General features: G+C 51.9%; 2 protein-coding genes across 3 annotated transcripts in view; one reads left to right on the forward strand and one right to left on the reverse strand.

Annotated features, from left to right (window-relative positions):
• The window catches only part of LOC108551629 (nephrin), a 279,049-nt gene that overhangs the window by 196,805 nt on the left and 56,191 nt on the right, over positions 1 to 26,053 (reverse strand). The window lies entirely within an intron of this gene.
• On the forward strand, positions 1,819 to 26,053 carry LOC108551661 (glucose dehydrogenase [FAD, quinone]). 2 transcript variants are annotated; one of them, XM_017905899.1, is made up of 10 exons: positions 1,819 to 1,935; positions 14,485 to 14,693; positions 21,302 to 21,430; positions 21,511 to 21,707; positions 21,936 to 22,295; positions 22,586 to 22,733; positions 22,826 to 23,143; positions 23,245 to 23,615; positions 23,705 to 23,799; positions 23,887 to 26,053. In XM_017905899.1, the coding sequence occupies exons 2-10, from the start codon at positions 14,486 to 14,488 to the stop codon at positions 23,966 to 23,968; spliced, it is 1,908 nt and encodes a 635-aa protein (XP_017761388.1). In that variant the 5' UTR covers positions 1,819 to 1,935; position 14,485; the 3' UTR covers positions 23,969 to 26,053. The 2 variants fall into 2 exon arrangements, with proteins under 2 accessions (XP_017761388.1, XP_017761387.1); XM_017905898.1 differs by lacking the exon at positions 1,819 to 1,935 and adding an exon at positions 13,263 to 13,411.

Genomic DNA, 26,053 nt, shown 5'->3' on the forward strand with positions numbered 1-26,053 from the left:
TTCAAGAACGCGTCGATAATTTCGCGATAACGTAACACGGGCTGCTCCGATCGATCCGCCAATGAGACGGCACGGGCTTAAATCGCGCGTTACCGCGTCACCGTGAATCCCTCCGATCCATAACTAATTTTCGATCCAGACCAACGGGGGCGCCGCTCTCGCCCCGGATAAACGCGTCCCCACGCGCGATTCCCGCTCCACCGGCCGATCATTCCGATTGACAGCTGAGGAATTTATTCGTCGATAGTTTTCGCCCGGGAATAACGACTTTCGACGGGTTAACCCGTGAAAATGGGGAAAAAGAGCAACTCGCTCGACGGGGTAGCTCTTCGATCGCGGGAAAACGAAGCGTCGTCGAGCTGCGGTTATTTACACGCGACTCCTAATCCACACGCGCAGGAAGCCTCTTCGCGGCGTGATTTTATTCCGCGCTCGATATTATCCGCGATCTAGAAGGTGGGAAAAGCGCAGAGAAGAACGCGCCGACGCGGCCGACCCGGATCTTTCGGAATATTAGACGATTCATTGTAATTAAGTAGTTAGCAGATATCGCGTATAATTAGCAGATAGCGTCGTCGCTGTGCACGTGCGGCACAGAGAAGCGAAGAGGCGGAGGACACGGTAGACGCGGAAACGCTGCTAATAATCGCGAAACTGAAGAGCAAAGATAAAATGGCGTTTTTACATGGCGCGGGACGAGCAGAGGGAGAGAAAGGGAGAGCTTCGCGAAGGTATCCACGGATAGCGAAGCTCAGCAATTTCGGTAAAATTCTTAATGTAATTACGCGAGTTCGCGACGGAGACGGGGAAAGGGACGTTCGATACATCTTCCTAATTCCGTCAAAGCGGAGGAAACTCGCTATCTCTTTCGACCACTTTTTTCGTGCCAACGTTACGACCGTCCTTCGTCTGACTCGCTGGAATTACCGAATTACCGAATTACCGAAAATTTCTAATCGCCGGGAAAAATTAACGCGAAAAATTAATTCGGTATTCTTCCACCGGAAAATGAACAATCCCTCCACCGAGTCTCGTTAAGAATTCGAGGCGACCGCGTCATTCGGAAAATTAGCGGATCTCCCGTAGACGAGAGACTCGCATAATTCCGCAAAGCTCCCCAAACGACGACGGGGTGGTAGCGCGATGGCCATGCGCCACTTGCGCGAGCGAGCGAGCGAGCGAGCGAGCCAGGCAGAGAGCGAAAGAGGGACGGAGGGAAAAAGAAAATGGGAAACAAGACTACAGATGGACGCGCGTAATTGCGTAAATTTGCGCGAGATCGCTTTGGAAGACAAAATAGTTAATTTGGTTTCTTTGCGGCTCGTGGTCGCGGGCACGAGGTGAAGCACTTGGCGATTAAATGAAAGTGGCCTCGAGGAGGAAAGCGATGTTTCGCGCTTTTCACGTTCGCAGAGGCAGTTACCGGCGGCTCTTTCGTTCCACGCAGCTCGATCCGTCTCGTAATAATCCGTCCCGGTGACGAGCCCTAACGTCCGGTCTTTATTTCCGGTTCGCTCGTTCCGGTGCCTTTCTCGTTACCTCACGCTTTATCGCGACGTTGCGTTACTCGCGCGCGGGTGCGCCTTCGCGTTCAACCGCGTGCACACGCGTGCAGCCACGCGTGTACGCGCCTGTACGTGCGCACGCGGGTGGCTATTGCGTCGCAGGTGTTGGAATAATTTGCGACGACCTAGACGCCTCCGTTTATCGAACCAGCTTCGGTCATTAACGCCGCTACAGGGGGGGAACACCGCTCCTTGCTTTTGGATATTTATACGAGTACTATCACCGCGTTACGCGACACTATTTGTCATTCCTTATCGCGGTTTCCATCCACCAACAACGCCTCGTTCTCTTCGACGGACTAAAGGTCTGAGAAAGACTGGTCGTTGGTTCAGCGAGTCATCGATTTCGGCTTTCCACGCCGCCCAGTAGGTAAGTGGTTCTAGAACGTTGCCGTTATTAGAAGGGTTGGCTCGGCAGGGTGGAACGGTGGCACGAGAGCAAAACCGTTCGAATCGTGCATCGGTTAAGCCGAGAATGATTGCCTCTAATTTCTAGCGAGCAGGCCAGCAAGAAACTTCCTAATGCTTTCAACATGTTCGCTGTTAGTCGGTATCAGAGCCGGCTCGCGATAGTCGGTTTTTGCTGGCCGCGTAACGTGGCAGCCGGTTTCCTGCCTCGAATCTCCGACGGCTCTGCTCCGCGCGTCTCCGATTAGAGCCGACCGAATTCAAAAGCCTCGAGCTTCGTTACCGGCAAATTCGATATCAACGGACACGCGCGTTTTACCGGCTAGTCCGCGAGACCATATTTACCGTACATTTTCCTCCGCGAGATTAACAACTCGCCTCGACGTCCGCGTCGCATCCGCCACCCTCTGCCATCCGTTTATCGCGTCGTCCCTCGCGTCACGTTTTTCGAAAATGATCGCGCGATAAAATTCGTTACGACGGACTGCGAGATACGACGACGCGGATCGTGGATCGTGGATCGTGGGTTTGCTCGATGGCGAAGGAATCACGATCGGGACGTGCATATGCGTCGCGTGACGCCGTATCTTCTCGACTTTTCGTCGATACGCTTATCCGTGCACCAGGGGCGCGTAAACTCTGGCGCCTGACCGATTTTACGATTCCGCTATACCTCGAAGCTCATTGTATTTAAATTTGCCGCGCAATCTGGCACGGCTGGTAATTTCGTTGGGGTACACTGACAGACGTAGCGTTCGCGCGAGCACCCCCGCACGTAGCAACTTGGTCGGCGCTTGGTAATTTCCGGAAAGGACCGACCCGATTCCGACTCGATTCCCCTCTGTGACTGCCAGCTTCTCTGCCCGATATTTACATAAAATATCAATGATAAAATCAACTCGCTCAAAGCGATGGATGCAAATATGACGAAAGGCAATTTCGCGAAATAATCGCGCGGCCACCCTCTCGCTGCCCTTTCCGCTCCTCGCCCGTTTGCCGAGTTATTCCGTATTTAGAGATCCCCACCAGCCGTTGCAGCTGCAAACAAAAGAGACGTTCCCCGGTTCGACGTAGCGCGCGCGCACGTACGCATGCACGTCTGTAACAGTGTGCATGCGCTTGCAACCTTAATAAACGTCCTCCGTCGTTCCCGTGTATGGGCAAACGCGCGAGTTGAAATTAAATGCGAAAGAATGCAATTTTGCCACGCATTCTCCGCGGATCCGTCGTGTGCGCGCGTCACCGGGATTCCTGTTCGTCGAAGGGGGGTCCACGTCGCCTGTGTCGAACAGACTCGGAGCGTCATCGACACCCTTTGGAGACGCTACGGGGCAGAGGCACTCGCGCGCGCGCGCGAGCACTGGCACAGGGTGGAAGAAGAGCGACGGGGGTGAGAGGGCTGGAGGAAAGCAGGGAAATGGGACGCGTAGCGAAGGCAAGGGTTGGCACACCGGAGAGCGGAGGTCGAAAGGAGAACGGCGAGCCCGGTGCGACAAACTTCGAACAAGTCGAGCAGTCTGAAATCGAATGGAGTTTCGGAGACTTAGCAGAGTGAAAAATTGCAGGAGCAACTTTCGCGATGCTCTCAGACCCATTAAGCGGCTCAACAAGTACGGTTCCAGTAACCGTTTTGCCCATGGACTTTGAATCGAGCCACGGAGCGAGAAAGCGAGGCTACGCGCGCGTCGTATCGGAAAAAGGGAGAAACATGGTCGGAGGGAAAATTGTTTGTCGGAACGACAGTGTCCCCAGGGGGAGAGGAGGCCAGGGAAAAACGCGAGGCAAGAAACGCGACGGTAAAGGAGCCAAATGCAGAGACATTGTCCATGCCTTTTAAGCTGCATCTTTCCGCGACGCGACTCTTCGATTTCTTCGGAGTCCTTTCTCCAAACTCGTCCCGATTCTTCTCTCCAACCGGGCCGGTTTAATGGAATGCCAGCTTCGCTTTCACGCTAACGAGGGTTAATTACCTTTTACCGAGCAGTCGCGAGACTCGCGGTTTCCCAATCAGCACGCTTTTCTCCGATTTCGCGGAACCAGTCGATCATAGAAATCGTCGCGTCGCGATCACCTGTCTAGTTAACGATCGAATATATTTCACATCGAACGTGTCGGGAATCTGCGAACGAAATCTGCCCGACATCTCCACGTTTTTCCTACAGATGCCTATCGCATTTTTCGTTCCTCCGATCTTCGACTATCCCACGACGGCGATATCGCTATTGTTCCCCCGATTCTTGTACGGAATTCGTTAAGAGAGCGCCGGTATCTCGCGGATTCGTTTCCACGGAAAAAGATTGCGCATTGTTGCGGATACTTCTCTTTCGCCATCCGCAACCGGCCCGTCGTCCCGCCATATTTGTTCTATCTCATTCAGCCATCTAGTCGTATTACTCGCGGAACCGAAGAAACAACGAGACGCGCTAATTTGCCAGCGGCCATACCAGCCGGTAACGAGTTTGGACGTTAAACGGGATTTATTTAACTCGTCGGTGGACCGGACGAAGTGGCGACGAGAGAAGCGGAGAGAGGCCGAGATCGATGGCGGAAGGGGGACGAGAGTGGAGAATCGGAGGGAAAAGTGGAGTGAATGGATCAAACGGTGAATGGAGAGGACGGGACGCGAGTTCCTGTGAAACAGGAATGCTCTAATTACGGTCGGTTGGAAAGCCGCCGTTGCAACGGCGCGTTATTCACGATTAAACATATTTTCTGAAGAGCCGGCCGATTCTTCGCGGGGCCGCGCGAAACCCGACGGTGGACAGACTTGCGCGTTATAACGGGCGAGAATGCCGGTTGTTCGCGTTGAATCGCGAGTCGTTTGTAATTTTTCAACGGCCCCGTTCGTTCTGCTCTAGTGGTCTAATTCGGTTTGGCTTTCCCCTCTTTCGCCGCCCTTTTTCCCCAGCCTTTCTTCCCGGCAAACTTTCGAGAGGTCTACTTTGCGAGGACGTGCCAGAAAACTCTCGCGTTATTTCGTTTCTTATGGAAGAAGAAAGCCTGCTCGAGTTCGATCCTTTCCACTCTTTACTTCCCGCAGACCGTACACGTCTAATTATCTATTACGCGTACAGGCTAGTTGCCCAATGCGTACGCTTCCCGTTACGCGCTTTCTCCGTGATTCTCGTCTTCGTGCTCGTCGTCGTCGTTTGCCAACAGCTCGATCGTGCGTTGACGTGCTTTTCCGCGTTTCACGCACTAATTGGCGCATTTTCAAATTTTTTTTCCCTCCTCCGGCTCCCCGCTCTCGTGCAAGTATGTATTACCGCGGAACCGAGAAATTTCGTAATAAACGCGAACCCTTGTTAGAAGGTGCGCGCGCGCGCGCGCGGTCCAAGGTGCCGTAAATTTTCGACAGCTTTAAAGGCAAACACGGAGGCTAAAAGCAGACGTAGCCAAGTAAGCGCAAAGTGCATACCGCGCTTTTCAGTCATCAACACTTTCGTGTTTCGTGCTGCGGTGCGCGCTACGAAGGTCGTAGGAACGACGTACTTTGACCCGTGCCGGTCCAAGTTCCTACCGTAACAACGCCCTGTACCGGGGACCATTCTTGCTTTATGGAAAGAGGAGGAAAGGTTAGGCCGGCTAGAAATGCTCCCCGCTCTAAGGATCCTCGTGGCTCGTAAAGCTGCGCGTATCTCGCGAGCTGGAGGTCGCGCGGATTAAACGTCGGATGCTGGTTGGTTTCCGGTGGGCGGCCATCGAGAGTCGACAAGGGGTTACGCGTTTTGTCGCGCATGGATCAGAAATGGAAGCGAAACTCCGTGGAAACGCGGCAACGACCATTCGAACGTTAATTACGCGCCGGTGCCGTTCGATCGAATCCCGTTCTCGTACCTTTGGGTCCGGGGCATTCGCGTTGCACGCGCAGCTCAAACGGAAATGATGATCGAACAACGGCCTACTGTTTTCCCATTTGTCCCGGCAACGATTGTCGTTGGCCTATGTAAATTGAAAGCGTCCGACGAACCGCGACGTTTTGCAATAACGCCTTCGCGACACGGTAATCGATTTATCCCTTTGAAAACGGCGAACAATGGGAAATTTTGGAAACCGGCGGACGACCTTTTCATCGCGCTGCAATTTTGGTTGGTCGACAGCGGTATATTTCTATCGAGCGCGCTATCCGATTTGGCTGGAGATGGAAGAATGGTAGTTAGAGGACTTCTTGCCGGCCGATTCTCGTCGGGGCTTAAAGAGATCGGAGCCGGCGAACGTTCCGCGGATGGCGCTTCGCTGATCCCGGAAATCCAGGAAAAAGTCTCCGCGGAGGCCATAAGTTTTATCCTCCAACCGCACTTTTCTACTTTCCAGATCTACACTCGAGATAGGAAAGCCGCGCGCGCGCGCGTCTTACGTTCGTTAACTTACGCTAAAGGAGACACCCGATGTTTCTTCCATCCTCGTCGAAACGCTTTTGCCGCGGATCTTCGTTTTATCGCGCTCGCCTTCCCAGTCTTCCCTCCACCGTTTTCTCCATCGGACGCCGGTAAAGACTCCTTTGATTTCCTCTTTGTCCTTATCACCTGTCCGTTTCAATCGCGCATCCTCCACGAAACGCGTTCTCTGCCTTTTCCACCTCGATTACGTAACAACCTTTTCCAACAGGCTTTCCGTTCATACCCGTCCTCTCCGACCAACGCGATCCTTATTTTCCTTCGCGTCGTGAGAACCCCGCGATCGGTGTGCGTTCGAGAACTCGTGAAACACCATCGGCACACGAGTGTAAGTGCAAATGTTACCACTGCAGTCGACCAACCGTGGGTTTACCAGCGAACGACGATTCCTCGAGTCCGGCATCGAAGTCACCACCCCAGGTCGTAAGTCCGATAAGCACGGGAAAAATAATATTTCCATGGCCCGGGTTTCTCCTGCTTTTCTCCCGACCCCTCTCTCTCTCTCTCTCTCTCTCTCTCTCTCTCTCTGTTCGATATTTCGTTATCGCCTCGACGCATCCTTCGGCCGCGTTTCATCCTCGAGAGAAGATTCGCGGGGTGGGTAACGCGCGCGTGGCTACGGCACTAATTACGCAGCTTTGTTCGTTACCAGTGGCCAGCCACCGACCAACGCAGGCGTTGAATAATTCCAGGTATTCCGAACGGCACGATACTTTGCACAGACGTACAGGTCCGACGGGCCGTTTAACGAGTCCGTAATCCCTGACAAAAGGGGCTTAGCGAACGGCAAGAGCTTAAGTATACCGGGCGTTGCTTTAACGCGATTTCTCCGTAGAATCGATGCGATAACACTGACCGAACCAACAATGCGGGCTAAACGAATCGATTCGTTTTCGATACGCGGCAACCAAAGTTTCCCAAAATTCCCCCGTCGAATAGTCATAAACTTTCGCTTTGAAATTCCTCGCGCGAACAGCATAACCTCTACCATCGAACTAATCTAACCTCCATTTCCCGTTGTCATTTTTGCTCCACCGTGCAACGCGAAGCTTCGTTTGCGTTGTAAACGAGTGTTGAACGCTTGGGGAATAATTAATTTCGAATATGGAGCGCGGCTCCTCGCCGAGCCATGTTCTTTAGCGAAACATAGAATATCGAATATCACGATGCACGACGATATATCAACGCAACGCGAGATTGTTCAAACAATCGATGCTTGGCGGATGTTGCGCGTTGTTGGCACGCGGTGCAACGATACGCCATTTTGTCGGACGAGTTGACTCGTCGTTGCAAGTTCTTTGTTAGCAACGCGATGTCGGTGTGCTCGAACGATGCAAACTCGTTCGAGTATTCGTCGTACGTTCACGATGGCATCGTCGAGCGACGAAATAATTTCCAGCGAGGATAGTCGACGAAGCGTTGGCGCGAGCTCACGGAGCGACTTGATGCCGTCAGCTCAGCCTCACGGTATACAAGGAAGTACACTTAGAGCCCAAGACCAGGCTAAAGTATAGTACAAATCTTACCGCAGGGGTCGAGTTTCCGGTTTCGCGGAAACACCGCTACCGCAATGGCCGAACGATGTCGCTCGAGAGCTCTTCCGCAGCCCCTCGAGCCTCGTGGAAATTATCGGATCAAGGTTTGCCCGTGAATCCCTTACCGATCTCACCGATCGTCGATCATCGGGCACTCGAGTTCCGTTGTACGCCGTTTGCGTTCGACGATCGCGACCGCGACGCCGGGACGATTCGGTTCCTTCGGTTTCTCCCGCTCCGGAGGAAGACAGCGTTTCGGCTCGGTGCTCCGAGAGCTCGCGAGCTTTGCCAAAGTTTATTTTAGCCGACGACGTTGACGGTGCCTCGGTTGACTCGCGAGCTCGCGACCACGCCTCGAACTTTCTTCGAGGAAATTATTAAATGTTTACGGTAGATGGTAGATACGCGTGGGCGGATGGATATTTCAGGAATCGTAGAGTCGCAAGATCAACAGTGGCGGCAAAGTAAGTTGGCGCGCTTTATTTTAGTGGAAAATAAGCGAAACGTTTCCGACGGCTGCACGGGAGCGCAGGATTTTCGGCTGCGCCGCGGTCGCGCGCAAGGGGTTGGTCGGTTGATAGTGAATTCAGTTGGCAAAAAGTTTCGCGGCATAGACAAGAGAGAACGGCGAAACGCCACTCGAACCTACCTACGCGACAGTTTGCTTATTTAAGCTCGGCTTAAGCAAAGCTCTCGAACTCGGAGCGGGTAAAGGAGGGCTGGAAGGGAAGACGATCGTTGGCGCCTTTGTCGATCGAAAGATCGAACGTCGATCGGAGGTTACGCCACGATCTTTCGCGTATCGCGACTTTTCACCTTTCCCAAAATACTGCACGTCGTACGCGGTGAATCGGGACGTCTCGGCAACCCGATTAATTTTAACGAAAGAAAGAGGAACAAATTTATTTCTCGAGCTGACTCATTAATTCCCTTTCGCGGGGAGTTTCGGAATTACCAGAGGTTATGATCGACCGTGCGATATAAATTTCACGGGGCTAGACGCGCTTAAATTAAAAACATGAAAAGTGGCGTCACCGGTGCGTTGTCCTTATGAAATCCCCAGCTCGTCTCTTCTCTCGCTCGCAGTTAAGCGCAGCAGCCACCTCGCAACAAGCAAACTTCCGCGAAATAAATACCGTACTCCCCGCGACAAACGCGATCGCGCGCTCGAAACTTTCCGACCCTGCGGATAGTTGCACCGATCCTCGTGGATCGAGGATGTCTCGTTCCTCCTTCGCTTCTCTTTCCTTACGCGTCGAAAATGGATTTTTGTAATTTCGTCAAACTTCGTTCCGCGGCCATTATCGCGGGCCAACGGAGCCGGTGGAAAGATAAACGGAGCGCGGTTAGAACGTCCGAGAAGGTGAAAATTACGTTTCCTTAGTTTACTCGAGCGGGAGCGAGTACTGTCTTTGCTCAACGGCAGCGTATCCTTTTACGACGAGCAGAAGACGGTCGTTCGAGCTTCTCGCGCGCCGCGCGTATAACGATATCCGCGACGAGGCAACGAGCGATTGGCGCAATTCTCGAAGCGTTTTCGCGCTGATCGTCCGGACAGGAAGGGTCCCCATCGCGCATTATAATCCTCGCGTGATTCCGCGGAAGGAATCTGCTGGCGCGGAGGAATAGGTAATTATTATCGATGCAGCGGTTTACTTGGCTCGTCGTTGGATAATGAAATAATATTGGAAGCAGACAAGCATCCGATTTACGTAATCCTCGTGTAAAAGGGAATGGCTAAGAACGCAATTCACCGCGCGGATGACGGATGATCCGCGAACGAGATGCGATCGCGACGTCGAACTCTCGGGTTCGCGGCTCCGCGAGGTTTTATATGATGTCATCGCCATATTCCGCTTGCGAATATTACCGGTGCATCGGACGCGCGGCGATATTCGGGAGGAGAAAAAATCGCGGGCCATTTGTAGCGGCCGCGCTGCGTCCACCGACTCGCCTTAATGCTCGTAACGTGCTCCACTAAAGCGGACGAGCATCGTGTAAAATACGGACGAGACGCGTATACAGCCGCTCGATACCACCTATATACCTTTGCGTCCATGGATACCACTGCCATAGCCGTTCCTCCGCTTCCTCCTGGTTGCCAGGCGAAACCTCCGCAAAGCGAAACGATCGCGCTCGAAAAATCAAAGCGACCAACAGATTCGTTAACTTCCCCGTCAAATACTCGCGAACAAACTTTCTTCCCGCTTTCCAACTCGTTCGTCCACCTATTAAATCTCATTTTCCTTCGGTCTTGCCGTCGGTATTCCCGCGAGTTTGTCTTCCGCGACTTTATCCCGCCGCCATTTTGCTGTGCTCCGCGAGCCGCGAGCCGCGAGCCGCTTCGTCGTCGACGCTGCGAATGGACAAAGGGAAAAGTGTCCGCTCGTATCGTCGAATCTTATGCCGACATTTGCATATTTAACGATCGAGCCGAGCCGCGCTAACCGACCGTCAGTATTTAAATAACGACTGAATCAACGGTCGCGTGTCATCGAGCACCGGGCGAAAATAATTCCGTCAGTCCGCGCGAGGTTCGTTGAAATATCAAACGGCGGAATACGTAATAATTAACGCTACTTATTAACGGTAATGCCGGTCGTACTTTATTTCATCGAATGAAAATGTTTACCGACGTATCTCGTTAACGACGACGAGCGCGAGAGCTACGCGTAATCAACGATCGCGTATCGCGTTTGATCACCGAAGCCGATGGGACGGACGATTAACGCGTAATTACATCGTCGAAGATTTGACGTCTTGTAATTTTCTACGTACGCCGAGCGTAACCAGGGAATGTCCGCGCGGGTGGGCCGGGTCGACGTGTGTCATCGACTAAATCCGCACGCGCGTTCCAGCGTCGATAAAAGGTTGGAAAAGGAAACGGTTGTCATACCGTCGCGTCACTCGTAAAATCTGCCACTCTTATCGTCGCGATTAATTATTTATCCGTTAGACCCGTGAAACACGGCTTCGCCGAAGCGGGACCCGTCGATGCGCCGATAGCGACGTCCGAGAGAGAGACGATGATTATCGTCGGAATGGAAACGCAAAACCATACGGTATCGATTCCCGTGAACGGATTCCCGTTGTTTGTCGAACAAGCAATCCGGAGAAAGAACACAATAGGGAGCGTATTCCTGTTTGACAAGACGGAAATACCTTGCGTAAATACGTTCGTCATCGAACCGCGAGCTCGCGAGCAGTCATCGAGATCGTCATCGAGTAAAATACGCCCACTCGCCAAGATCCGCGTGTGCCGCAAAAACGAAAGAGAAACGCCAGTTGCTAGGGAACCAGCGCGTTCGTTATTTCCCCTCGGGAGCAAGATTAATGAACGCATTAATGGTTGCCAACTTGGCCAGAATTCTTCCGCCTCTGCGGCCGCAAAAGCTCGCTTCTCTTAAGGGTTTGCGTTGGCGCGACGCGACGTCGCGTTCCCATCCGCGTCGTAACAAGAAATTCGGTTCGCGCCCGAACCACTCGAGGGATGGGCGTCGCGAAGAAGCCTGCGTCGCGTTCGCGATGAAAAATCGACGTACGCCATGGTGTCGGGCGAAAAAACGGGACGGGGGTCGTCGCGTACGACGCCCACACGCCTGCAAAGATGATCCGCGCGAACGATTCGCGCTGTCACGGGCAACGTTGGCGTCGTTGCAACAGCAGACCCCGTGACGAATTATTACCGACGCGTAACCGACGAGCAATCGCGAGGAAAGTAATAGCTCGCTTTACCCGCTTCCGTCCTTTCCGCTCGGCAGCAGCCCCCGTCGTGTGCCGGTTCGGCCGAAAAACGCGCGGGGGAAAATTTATCGGAGACGTTGGTGTCTGCAGGGGCGTCGACAGGGCGTCGGCAGGGCGTCGGCAGGGCGTCGGTAGGTGCGACGGTAGTCGCGACAAGCGGAAAAAGCCGGAAGTCCCATTGTCCGACGGAGCGGCGAGTTTGCCGCGAAATATGATTTTTGCTCGGCCAACTGTGCGCGACGCGCGCTCGAACAATGCGGATTCACGGATCCGCGAAAGGGTCCGAGGATTCTTCGGCTCGTCAGCGCGTGCAAAACCGTTCACGGATCGTCGCGGTGAATGGCGTCGCTGGACCGTTCGCGCGGTCCACGGATTCGGTTAGCCGCGTAATTGGTGGCCGTCGAACCGAGACCTTTCCAAGAAAATCGCGATAAAGCCGATAACGCGTAACGAGAGGCGGATCAGGCGTCTTATCGGAACCGGCGCGAAGGGGAAAGGGGGTCACCGATTCGGCAAAGTCGGGGCACGTCGGGGTAACAACCGGGTACCGGCCGATTTTCGTCCACGACGGAGGCGATGTACGACGAAGTGGCGCGCGTGCAGGGGTTTGCGGGAGAAGAGTTAGCTGAGCGGAGAGTGTACGCACACGAAAATGGGTATCCGGTGCGGTGTACCCGCGGCCAGTGAATCCGAATCCGGCGGCTAAGTGGAACGCTATTATCGGTTCGTACGTGTGCGTTGTCGCGTTATTATATTCTAGCCGCACTTGCTACGAAATAACCAACGATCCACGGTTTATTAACACGGTGGACGCGCACAGGTTGCCGTTTACGTGGACAATGTTCGACCCGTTAATAATTTCATTGCGGACACCGAATCGTTTCAACGGGTTAACCGACCGCGCTACGACAACCTCGAGAACTCGCGCGAATATCTCGCTTTTGTACCCGTGTTCCTCGCGAAAACGGCCGCGCGCGGCAGACAAAAAAAGGATAAAGAGGCTGAAACGGAACAAACTCTGTTTAAAATCGAGTTTCCAGCGACGAGTCGGATAGTCGGCCCGCCGGTGTCGGTTTGTTTAGCGAAACAAACTGCCGACTATACTGATCTTTCGAGTAACCGCGAGCGATTAAACAGGTAGGCGACGCACGGTTAATTACAAAAATTGCAGCGATACAAAGGGCGCTGGAGCGATGGTCTGACAAAGCAACGTGGAACACCGGTTTCCCGGTTTGGCTCTTCCGGTTTGAAAGGTCAAAGGTCTCACGATTAGTCGAACGCTATTAAAACGCTGCGGTTACGGGAGGATACGAAAGAAACGGAGAAGAAAGATTGACACGCGCGATAATCGTCCTCCGCTTCGCCTCGCCGATCGAGAATCCTCCCGCAGCCGCGCCATCGATCGCGCGCGCCACCGGAAAGTACGCGACGACGACGATGATGATCTTGACCTTGGCACACGCGTCGAATCAGAAAAGCCATCGAAAAAAATCGCCGAGATTTTCCCGCGGATGTGATTCGCGTGCCTCCGCCGGGGAAGAGAGCCAGGACGGGGTGGGAGATGAATTATAAAGAGACGTTCTACGGTGAGAGGTTTTACAGTTACACCTTGCTCGCATGCCACTACGAGACTGAGTGGCACGTGCGAGCTTTCGTCGCGTCACGACGCGTGTATCTCGCGAGTTTATCCCCGATTGGAAACATCGTTTCGTTTCGTTCCACTTCGTTCCGGCCGATCGCCCGCTTTCCTACGCGAGTTCAGGTACGTCGAGTGCGTTCGCTGCAGGGTAAAAGTGAAAATGGCAGTCGGCCGACAGCGTCCGGTAATAGAGCATCGTTTATCTGTCCGTCGATCCGAGACCGGCGCAAAGTGCGGCGAGAAATCTTCGTCGTTGGCCAATTTTCGCCGAGGAACGCCGGCGCGGGCACCGTAAACGACGGCAAAACAACGGAAAAACGACGGAATGCGAATAAATCGCGGTTACACCGGTCCTTTGTTATTCGCGAAACAGCGGCACGATAAAGTAACCGCGTTTTCTACGGCATCGGCAAAGTGCGTTTTAATAACTATCGTCTTGCTGCGCATTTTTTCCGCTTTATTTCTTCCGGCATTAATTCGCGCCGGTACACGCGGCAAATTCAGCCGCGTTAATTAGAGGTAAATTAATTAACGTGGCCGGTTTGTTAGGATCTGCATTAATTTTCCGGGCCCGCTAATTAATACGAATATTTATTTCGATCCGATTTTAATTCGCCTAATTTTCCAGCGCGATTATGCAAACCGTGTCGAAAAACGAACATTTTCCGCGGTTCCTTCACACACACACGCACACGCGCGAAAAAAAAAAGAAAACGGGAAAAAAAGAAAAATTGCAAAACTCGATCATGCGACGCAGCGGCGCGTTCGAAACGACCGTGTCTTTTCGCGCGCGAAAGTGGCCGCGAGTTCGAAACGAGGCGATTTCGATATGTCCCTGACTCCGATTGGCAAGCACCGGATATGGACGCGAACCGATGGCAAAAACCGAGTCTCGGAATCTGGACGAAACGCGAATACCTGAGAGTGCGCGAAACAACTGGCTGCGATCAGCCATCGCGAGCGGATCGATCTCTCCACGCGGAGCGTTCACGAGTCGTTAACGAATCTTTCGCCGCGCTGCTCTGTTACCCGCTCGCTCGCTCGCTCGGTTTCGCTTTTTCCCTGGCGAATCTCGCCGCGTAACGCGGCAGGATCCGATCCGAGCCCGTCCAATTACCCCGTCGCGCACCATCCTCATCGATCGTTGCCTTTTGCTCGGACGTCGCGCGGAATAACCGTTGTTTCGTTGCTCGTAGAATGTCCTACAACGTGTCAGTCTCGTCGCCCTGCTCGACGCCGTATCTTGGACCGAGCCTGGCGCAGAGCTGTCCCGGATCTCAGTTCCTCACGTTCATGACCCTCCTGGACACGTTCATTCGAGCCCAGGATAAAATATCTCAGCTGTGCGAGAGAGTGAGACCCGTGGATCCACCGGAGTACTACTACGACTTCATCGTGGTTGGCGGTGAGTACACGCTCGATAACTCGATACCCGCGAATTCCCGCGAATTCCCGCGAATTCCCGCGAGTGCCGCCGCTGTTGCGGGGTAATTTTCATACAGCTCACCCCGTGATTAAAATTTCCACGCATTCCGGCCGAAATACCGTAACGAAAGCAAATGGCTTTCGCTGAATGATTCACGCGAGCCTCTGTTGCCTCTCCACGACCTCGATTATTAATCCCACTTTCTCGTCGTTCGGACGGCAACGAGCTAATATTATAATAGACTTTAACGACCGGGGCTACTTTTAATCCGGCAAACGCGAATTAATCGCTGCAACTCGGCCGGCTACGTCGATTAAACTCGTTCCCTCCTCGTTACGACTCGGTCGACGTACGAATCGGCGAATCGACGTTCCTCCAGGTGGAAAGGAAATTTTATGAAGCGTCACCCCGCTGTTGCAGACAGCGCGCGAGCAACGCTCCTCCAGCGCAATGCAACATTCCGAAGCGGCACTTGTCGTAACGAAATCCACGGAAATCGCTCGACCGTTTCCCATGTCCGCGATTGATTATTCGCTCTGGAAATCGCGCGAAAAGTTGCTCGGTAAGAGGTACGAGCGGCGCGCGTTCGCGGCTCGAGCAAATGCGCGCCGTTTAATCGCGGCCCGTCCCATTTGCATCTGTTCGATGCTCGTCCCGGTTGAAATTACAATTGGAAAGTTATCCGTTCTCCCACGGACAGAGATCGTCCGTGTAATTTCCGCGTTAAATACAATCTCGCGTAAAGAAGGTTAGACACGGAGCCGTGCGTTCGCGTACCGCGCGCAACTCCGCTTCGTCGTGCACTCCACTCGCTCGCGTGGTTTTACCGCTTCTATTAAAACGAGCGAGTAACCGCGATCGAGAAACAAGCATAAATCGAGAGAAATAAATAGGTAACGAGCGGTAACGCTTCGACTACGAGAAATTCGATCCAAGTTAAATATACTTTATTAGCTCTTGTTTCCGGCGAAAGAGGGAACGGTTAACGAAGAAAGCTTTCCCCGTCCAATGCAAATGCCCCTGAATCTTATTACCGGAGATGTATTCGTTTCAAATTGATTCGTATCGGGAACGTATCCCGCGGGATCATTCGAAATTAGGTCAACGGCCGGTATATCTCCTTCGGCTAACTGCGAACCATCCGATCTCGTTCGAAAGAAACGTAACGATATGGCTGCGGGTAAATAAACGAACGAAACAATTTCCCTGATCCGTGGTAAAGTTCGGTATTACGGATCGGGGCGAGTTTAAAGAACACCACCGGGACGGTGTAGATCGCGACGGTGTGCTCGGGATAAACTCCGCGGAAAATACCAAACTTTGATTAATCCCTTTACAGCGGATTATTATACCGTCGAGAAGAAGATACGACGGGGGAGGTACGATCCGCGAAGACGCAGCGAGATCGAAGCGCGATACGCGGTATTAAAAGGGCATTAACAGGGGGGTGCAATGGGAAGAAAGGACCGATATCGCGGCGTTTTCTAAACGAATGCAATTAGTAAACTCGGGCGACAAGTTAACTCGTTACGCGCGAAACAAATGACCGTGCAACTTGTCTCGGTATGCTTAACGGGTTAAGGAGGGTGCGCGCGGGGGACACGGTGTTTGCGGCGGGGGGGAAAAAAGAAGCTAGTAATTGGATATTTTACGACGCGTCGGCGAAACGGTCGCGTAAATCCCGAGCGCGAGTTCGCGGTTACCTTCCGAGCGTTTCGTCGGTTCGACGCTCCAAATTAATTCCCGCCGTCTCCCTTGTGCCGGCATCTTCCTCCAGATTACCGCGAACCGTCCCAGGCCTCTACCGAATCGCGATAAGGATCGACACTCCACGATCCGCTTCCCTCTTTCATCGCGGGACCCGCCAACTTTTAATCCGGTTGCCCGTCGAGCGATAAGCAGCGTCATCGCCGGCTGTTGCACCTCGCGGCCCGTGAATTTTACACTTTCGCGCACGATTCTGTCACGCTGCCAAGGATAACTCGTGGAAATGGAAAAGCGTCGGTACTGTCGAAGGAGGCTAACGAAAGATCCGCTGGTTCGCCGAACACCCGAACAGAAATACGTTTGTGGTATTGCGAGCTGGGAAGGACTCTAGCGAAGGAAACAGTAATAATCCTCTGCACTCGACGATTTTTTGGCTGAAGAAGAATAGGGGTTCAAAGATTGTCTGTTACAAAGCTGACGATATTTTTCCGAGCAGCGAATAAGAAGTCGTATGACAATCAACGCGTAGAATAATTTGATTTCGATACCTCGCACATCGTTACATTATCTGAAATTTCACGCATAAATGAATACCGAGCTTCGAAATTTTATCAAATGGCGACTGAAGAGCGCCTCCCGAGCGCAAAGGGTTAAGAGCGGTATCGAGACCGGCTTAGACGTTTAGGGTAACATCCGAACTGCGTGCGGACTGGTGGATGACCGCGTGCAAGGATTGTATAGATGAGATATTTATGATCGGATCGAGTGCAAGCAATGAACGAAAGTCTAGGAATATGTCCGAGTGTCCGAAGTACCTCGAATACGCTCAAATAAGGGTGCAAGGGCGCGGGCGAGGCAGAATGCGTTTAGCCGAGACGTAGATAATAGAGAATCTCGTGTATGAGAGTTAGAGTTGAGAGAAACCTAGCGCAATATTTCAATTTCAACAAATCTGTTTTCTTATTAAAAAGGAATCGTTGTTTATTAGACGCGCAGATCTCTGTCAGCATAGAATTAACCCTTTCACTGCTGCAGACGTTGTATGGCGTCACGCTACGACACGACTGTCAGACTGCGGACGCCATACAACGTGCAATGGATTTCAAAGCTGTCAAAGCTTAAAAAATTTTTTCTCAACACGATCCAACTGTTCCAACGCGTCCTGCCGTCTTTTAGAATAATTTTGTTCGAGTTGTCAAATTAATTGGGAATAGGACATTTGCTACTCTCTTCCTAGCTCAGGAGCGAAAAGGTTAAAGCGTGCTGGGAGAGATCGTTAAACGGATGAGTCGCTGTCCCAGTGAGTTCCCGTCTGTCTGCGACTGTGACCGACTGGTAATGGCGGAACGATCGAACCGCACTGCGTCCCGCACAACGGAACGAGAAACATTTTCAATCTCCGTAAACGGTATTTACGCATACGCGCGGGGGTCAAACAAAATTATCGCGAATCCGAGGCTACCGCCGGCTCGATCGTAATTCCTCGATTATGGCGAACGACGCAACGACGAGAAACGCGGTTCGACGGATCGAGATCGTCCACCGTTTGGCCGCGATATTAACGGCGACTGCTATTCGTTCGATGGGTTCGCCTGATTACCCGGTTATTAATTTCATTTTCGCCCTGTTCTCCAATCTCGACCGGTCCGACGTGTTCCCGTGTCTCTCTCCGTCGCTTATTTCTCTCTCTCTCTGTCGCATTTCGACACTGTTACATTTTCATTGCTCGCAGCAGGAACGGATCGTTAAACGACAAGTGCTGAGAACCGGCATACTCGGGGACGATATTCGAAAAACTGGGTGCGCGCTGTGGCAAAAAGTAATCGCGATATTAGCGTTACACGAGTCGCGGGAAACCGGTTCGTATCGAACACGGAGTAATTAAGATTACGTGGAAGCGTGGTCATCGTTCGATCGCCCTGGAGAAGGCCCAAAGAAACAGCGAGAGTTGGTTCGGAGAACGTGCGCGGGGCGCGTGAGTGGAGGTAAAATATGCAATTCGCGAGGCTGCGTACCGCAAAATATTTTATAGTCGGTCGAGCCGGTATTTGCATAATCTCGCCGAATATTCAGCGTATCGCGCGATGAAAACGTTATTTGCTCGGTGACACTTTTCCTCGATTATACGCAATTTTTCGCCTTCCTTTTTGCTCCTGGGCATCGATGCGCGGCTACGCGCAGATTAGTGTGAAATTTCTGCTCGTCGCGTTACAGCCCTGTTCAAAAGCCGATCGCGGGAACGCTGCTCGATGGCGGTCGCGGGGGTCGAATAACCGTGGAATAACGTCTTTCCACGTCGCACGACTTTTATCCAACGAGGACACTTTATCTTCCTTTACCTCGCGGTGTAATCCGGAATCGCGCTGATCCTGTGTCACGACGGAGAAGAACGCGCGGAGGACGGAGACACGGTTTGACTCTACGGCTAAACTGTCTGCACGCGGGAACGGGATATCGTCGAACGATAAATATATTGTCCGGTAGAAACGAAGGTGGGTCATAAAGATAGAGATCGACGAGCGAAATAAGCAGCTCGGCTCGCTTTATGCGCGGATGGGGCCGCAGTTACCGGCGGAGCGGCGTAAATAACGTTGCACCGCGGCTAACGTTAGGTCACGGAGGATGATTCGGGTATCACGGTGACGCGTCCAAGGAATCGGAATACGCGGAGCGTAGATCGGTAGGTAGGATCCGCGAGGAACGTAACCGGAATCGGTTCAGCCCGGGGTTCCACGCCGGCGAGGACATAAAACTGCCGAGAAATAATGGGAAATCGAAGGAAATCGAGGGAAACGAAGAATAACCGAACGGCGGTCGCTTCGATCCAGCGATCCCGCTCCTTTCGGCGGCTTCCCTCTAATGCATCGCTGTGCCGGTTATGCAACCGAGTCGATCGTTTTTGCCCGGCAAGAACCGTTTTCACCTGCTGATCTCGTGCCGTTATAGCAGCAACGGGCTCGCGTTTGCGGAAAATGACATAGAGCACCGGCGCCGATCGCGAGAAAAACAAACTCGCCGCGTAAGAACCGGCACTTCTTTGCCTCGGATTTACTTGCGTTGCGAGCGGTGACGAAGCCGGGAATCGATATCGGCCGATTCTTGAACGCGGCGCGTACCGCTCGCGAGTTTTCTCGTCTTTCACGCGCCATCTGTCACGGACCTTAGACGTCAACGCGCTGTCGTGGAGATTTCTGCACGATACGCAATGCGTTAAAACCGGAGCCGACCCAATAACGCCGAGTTTCCATCGTTCCATCTCTTAGCTACGGTCATTCTTCTCCCGCAGAATCTTGCAGGCTCATCGATTCCACCGCCCGTTACGATTTTCGACCACGCTTTTCCTCGATTAATCCACGCGAAGAGCAAACAGGGTAATCGAGACAAGCGCAACAACGAGCGAGTCGTAATCGAAACGGCTTATTTTCCGCGCTACTGCGCGCGACTAGTCGGAAAAGCGCGAGGCATTGGCACAATCGCTATCTCCTGCGCGATTTCATCGATGGATTCAACGATGCGCCGATTAAACGCGGAACTAATTATCGCGGTTAACCTGCCTCGCCGATTCGCGCGCCGCGTTTCCTTCGCTGTTCGATAGTCACGGAACCTTTGCCTCTTCCAGAGTCGTTTCGATTAGAAAGGAACAATGGCGCCAAAACGCGCGATTCTGCCTCTCGATGGATCCCGAGTGGAATCGAACACAGCCGCAGTCGTGCCGAATATCCGTCGGCGCGATTAAATCTGCGTCGAGCGACGAGAAAAACCGAGTCTGCGAGGAGTACCGTCGTTAATTAATATTAAACTCCATGAACATGTTGTTAGTCCGTTAATTACTTCGAACAGCAACGACGAGCCTGATATAATTTCGCAACGACCAAAGCTTGACGTATTAATCTTCCAAAGCGTGGGCTCATAATTAAGTCTCATAAATATCTCGGACGCGACGCAGGACCAGCGCAGCAACGCGTTTCCGATGCCCGTCAAAGATAAAACTGCAACATTTACGTGTCATTCGCTGCAAATATTTACACGAGCTTTCACGTTGCTTCGTTTCCCTCGAACCGCGCCACTTCCTTTCCTGCACCGCGAAACCGCACATGTGCGATTGCTTTAATTTATTCCACCTTCTCCATTTGCCTGACGACTCGCTCGACATTCTTTCGCGGAACAAGATAACGAAATACAAATCGTCCGATTTCCTCGTGCCTTATCGCCGGGGTGAAGAATATTTCTACCAAAGTTTTCCTTAGTCTGTTTGCATACGCGTAGCTATTGTTTCGTGCGTCACCGATAAACGCCACTGTTAACGACACCGGGGATGTCCGCGGTAACCCGAACGTGAACCTCATCGTAATAATACGTGGCCATGACGAGAAAGAAATACCCGCCTCGCAGTCCGAGCTTCTTTCCGCCAGCGATCCGCGCGCGTTTCAAAATGGAGCGTGCCGTAGCACGCGGAAGAGGCCTGCTCCCGTTCCCTTTCCGAAAACGAAAGTACCGATTCCAATTTTTCGCTCTTTCGACTCGCCGCATTTGCATGCACGCGCGTGGAAGCACGCGGCTCGCGTAATCGAAGGTGAAACAAACACGTTTCGCGTACCAAAACACCGCGGCAAGCGTAAACCTACACGCATGGTATAATTACTTTTACCTGTTGGCACACCACGGCCAAGGCCTTATCGAACCACTTTCTAACCCGCGCTAAGCCAGATTTTCCCGCGACTCGTGCGTCGTATGCGACGCTCGTTGGACGCGATCGCGAACGTTCGTCGTCCGTGCGAAACGCGTTTCCCGCGGCTGGAGAAGCTGCAGCGATTTCGATCGGTGAACAAGCGGCTCCGTAATCGCGATTTTCGCACGTTCTTTCGACGTTTAACCCGCAGGAGGAACAGCCGGATCCGTGGTAGCATCCAGGCTCAGCGATATCCCGGAATGGAAAGTTCTGCTGCTCGAGGCCGGGCCCGACGAGCCACCTGGTGCCGAGGCGCCGAGCATGGTGGCCATGTTCCTAGGTAGGTCGTCGCGTTTTGCCTACTGTTTGGATTAATCGGCGAAGAAAGTCGCGAAAATCAGGTTGGCCTTGTTGGAACAGGCTCCGCGATCGACTGGCAATATCGGACCGTGAACGAGAGCAACGCCTGTCTGGCGACCGGAGGATCCTGCAGCTGGCCAAGAGGCAAGAACCTCGGCGGCACGTCGGTTCACAACGGGATGATGTACACGCGGGGGCACCCCAAGGATTACGACAACTGGGCAGCGATGGGTAACGAAGGTTGGTCGTGGAACGAGGTAAGTCCCGGATCGAAGAAACGATCGGAAATGTTGCTAGTGGATAAAATTCGAGACTGACAGATAATTCGCGCACGTAACGGCACGCTCCTGGCAGCAGTTGCGTAAGTCGTATCGCGTGTAGCTAACGAGAGTGATTTACCAATCCGTCGGTCTGATTCACGCTAATAATCTGCGGCAAACTTTTGCGCGACACACTTTTTTTTTCTTTTTCTTGCCCCGCAATAGGTCTTGCCGTATTTCATGTGCTCGGAGAACAACACGGAGATCAATCGCGTTGGACGTAAATACCACGCCACCGGCGGGTTGCTCAACGTCGAGAGGTTTCCTTGGAGACCTAACATTTCCAGCGACATCCTCGCTGCGGCGGTGGAGAGAGGATACCCGCTCACGGAGGACCACAACGGTGATCACTTCCTCGGGTTCACGGTCGCTCAGACGACGAGCAAGGACGGGGTTCGACAGAGCAGCGCGGCTGCTTTCCTCCGTCCGTTCCGTCACAGACGAAACCTTCAGGTGGCTCTCAACGCCACTGCCACGAAGATCATTATCGAAAACGCGAAGGCGGTCGGCGTGCAATATTATCAAGTTGGTATACCGGTTACGCGAACTTATGCATATTCGAAGTCACCGCGTCATTAGCTTCGCTACGATACGATACGCGTAATACTATGTATCCGTATATCGGGGAAAGGCGTCCATTTTTTCCCCTGTCAATAATACGGAAATATTTATGAAAGTCGGGATAACATACGTCACGATACGTTCCTTTTTTTCTTTTTCTTTCTTTTTCTTCCCTCGCCAGACTTTTAACACGTACCACCCGTTACTTTCCACCTCCTGGAGACGTTAAATCGAGATTACGAACGCATTTTCAGCACGGTGAAGTTCGGACAGCTCGAGCATCTCGCGAGGTAATCGTCTCTGGCGGAGCTGTCAACTCCCCTCAACTCCTATTGCTCTCCGGAATTGGACCAAAGGAGCATTTACAGGCCGTGAACGTGAGCGTCGTTAAAGATCTTCCGGGTAAGAGCCGTGACCCGTTCCTGTAATTTACTAAAGCGTTCCCCTGCACCCCCGATATTCTTCCAACGATCTACGAGATCCTGTAATCCCAGGTGTCGGAGAAAATCTACAGAATCACGTGTCGTTCACGTTGTCCTGGACGATAAACGTGCCAAACGCATTCGAGCTGAACTGGGCGTCGGCTTTGGAGTACGTCGCCTTCCAGAGAGGACCCATGTCGTCAACAGGTTTAGCCCAATTAACCGGCATTCTCCCGTCCTCGTACACCACTCGCGATCATCCCGATCTTCAGTTCTTTTTCGGCGGGTATCAGGCTTCCTGTGCCACCACGGGAGAAGTGGGTGCTCTCATGTCCGACGGACCTCGCAGCATAAGCATCTCGCCGACGAATATTCGACCCCGCAGCAGAGGTACCTTTGTCGCATCTTCGAATCTCCTCTCCGCGTCTTTCGCGTCCTCGCGAACGCAAATTATACGCGAGCGTTTATAAACGAATCGGTTTCTGTGCCAGGAACTCTTCGGCTGGCTAGCAACGATCCTCTCCAGAAGCCCTTGATCCACGGAAATTATTTGAGCGACCCAATGGACACGGCTATTCTCGTCGAGGGTATTCAGATAGCCTTGTCGCTCGGCAACACTAGCGCCCTGCAGAAATACAATATGACGCTTAGCAACGCTCCTCTGTCTGCTTGCTCGCGGTATCAGTTCGCGAGCAACGAGTACTGGAGCTGCGCCGTGCGCCAGGACACAGGACCAGAGAATCATCAGGCAGGATCCTGCAAAATGGGCCCGGCTTCGGACCACATGGCCGTGGTGGACCCGAAATTGAGGGTACACGGTATCAGAGGGCTGCGAGTCGCCGATACGTCCATTATGCCACAAGTATTTAACATTTTCTCGTTTCCTTGTTCTTTTTTAATCGCGAGTCGAGCACTGCCGTATACCTCACGTGCGATATTTCGTGTCGAAAGGTGATTTCCGGTAACACGGCCGCTCCAGCGTTCATGATCGGCGAGAGGGCAGCAGCGTTCATCAAGTCCGACTGGGGTGCTACGGAGACACAATGGTACGGGCGTGGTTCCTCCTCTATGTGGAAAACCTCGACGCCGTGGAAAGGCTATCATAGTCAATAGAAATTTGCCATGTTTCCTAGTTCCCGTTCCACGATCGACAACTCGTTGGATCTGTTGCTTTGGGGGCTGAAATACATCGACTGGGACCAGGCTGTCTGGTAGTCAAGACCCTCTAGATCTAGTCCATGATTTAACGGGTTTCTTTCGATGGAAATTACGTCACCGTGATGCCCGTGCAACTTCACCAAAGAGAACGGAGAATCAACGAACATTGGCACTAGCCAATCCAACTACTTAACGCGAATTAATCTTATTACTTTTACATACCCTCTACTTCTTTACTCCAAGTGCCCTGTCTCGTGTCGCGAGTCTATAGAATTGGATTTTATTTAAAACGTGTCCTAGTTATGCGCGTAATGCCCGCTGACTTTCGGCATTTTATTCGACCGCCATTCGAAATAGATGCATTTATGTTTGCGCTGCAACTAAAGTTTCTCCTATGAACGAGGTCGCGGGATTCGGTATAATTTTAGACGGCGAAGCTATCGTCCACGGTAATCTCGAAATTAGTCGTAAGCTGTTTGCTAATGTTACCTAGAGCTACCTAGAGCTACCTAGATCCGTACAAAAGAAGATCCAAATGATCCTTTGGCAACCTTTGTGCGCAGTAATTATAACATTTTTATGCGCATACCTGCTACTAATTACATTAAGCGAGACGTACTACGGAAAATGACTCCTGTGCTTACGAGTGTAGTGACTCGTGTGGCGATTATCTTATCTTATCTTACTGTATCAACGTTGAAATATAAACATACCAAAGAAATGTAAATTGATATTACCGAATTAGTACCGAGTCAATATGCCGGATTATAATTACAGTTTGTTCTGCAGTTTCATCTACCATCTCCTTTAAATTTGCATTATTTCGCAGCTATTTTGCACCACTCTCTGTATCCGCTAAGCGTGAAATAGCAGTTATCGCGCGACACTCGAATTAAGCTTGCAACTCTCTTTAACGTAAATATCGGTGAAACTTGTTGTCAAAGAACACAGTGGGAATAATTTTTAATACAGTTCTGATTTGTCCGTTCGTTCTATCCCGCTCGTGATTACCTCATGCACCGAGTTTGCTTATCTCTCCCAATTATTACTAAAACTCCATTTTTCTTTCACGAATTGTCTCGCTGAAACAATTCCCCGGTCGGATCTGCCATTCCCAGTCATAAGTCGAGTAACGCAAGAATTGTAAATTATCTTCCCATGAGCACCGCATATGCGCAACTTCATCTGTAACCTTTCTATTTCGCTGCTTTATATAGTTCCCACCTCCTTATCTATGAATTCATATCTTTAACATATTCCTCTCTCCCTTCTTGGCTGTTAGCTAAACACCCGTTTCGATAATACTCGAACCCGTTACGCTTTTTACTCTTCAAATAAAGAATCGTAACGCTGGCTACCTGAAAACACCATGGCGCCACTATACTTTTATCGAAGGACGAACGTGAATTATTACAAGTTCCCTTTTCTTCTTTTCCTTATTTTTTGCGCATTTTCACCCAAATCCGGTGCTAGCCTGGTCGTCCGAATATATATTTGGGGACCAAGCCTGTACGAGGGTTAGCCATTGTCTCTGGATTTCACTTTCCGTCCCTAATATCGATCTAATAACTGTAACAGACCTCTTCACTCGCTATTTCCCTCGTTGATTTACTTCTCCCCTCGCGAGTTTGCAGTCCTTCTCTCTCTCTCTCTCTCTCTATCTCTATCTCTCTCTTCGCTGCCCCTTTCCTTTTCCTTCGCGCATAACCATAGGCGTTATATATCGATGGCGGTCGAAGGGCCCAAAGTCAGTAGGCCCAAAGACAAATTGGTCGTTGAGGAGTCTGGAGAGTATTCGGAGTCTTGCGCCGAGTTTGCGAACAAGAGCGCTTGTCCATCCATTATAAGCCAATATGCCATTTCGACGAGAAACGTAACCAACGTACGTCACGCTGAATTATGAAGAAAATTTGAATTAACGAATGAAAGTTTCATCCATAAGCAACGATACGTGTCTCCGTATAGAGTATAGAGCCGAGAAAATTCAGCGGAACGGGAGAGAATCTCGCATAGTTTTAAAGTTTAAGGAGTGACTTCTGCCTTGTATAGTGTCTTGAGGTTTCCTGGATAGGACAGGTGGTGCGAGAGAACACGTTCCTTATACATTCGATGTTGAAACCCGCTCCTCTCGTGTACCGAGAA

The sequence above is a fragment of the Eufriesea mexicana genome, unplaced genomic scaffold, assembly GCF_001483705.2.
Source record: "Eufriesea mexicana isolate 0111107269 unplaced genomic scaffold, ASM148370v2 scaffold4786, whole genome shotgun sequence".
Classification (NCBI taxonomy): Eukaryota; Metazoa; Arthropoda; class Insecta; order Hymenoptera; family Apidae; genus Eufriesea; species Eufriesea mexicana.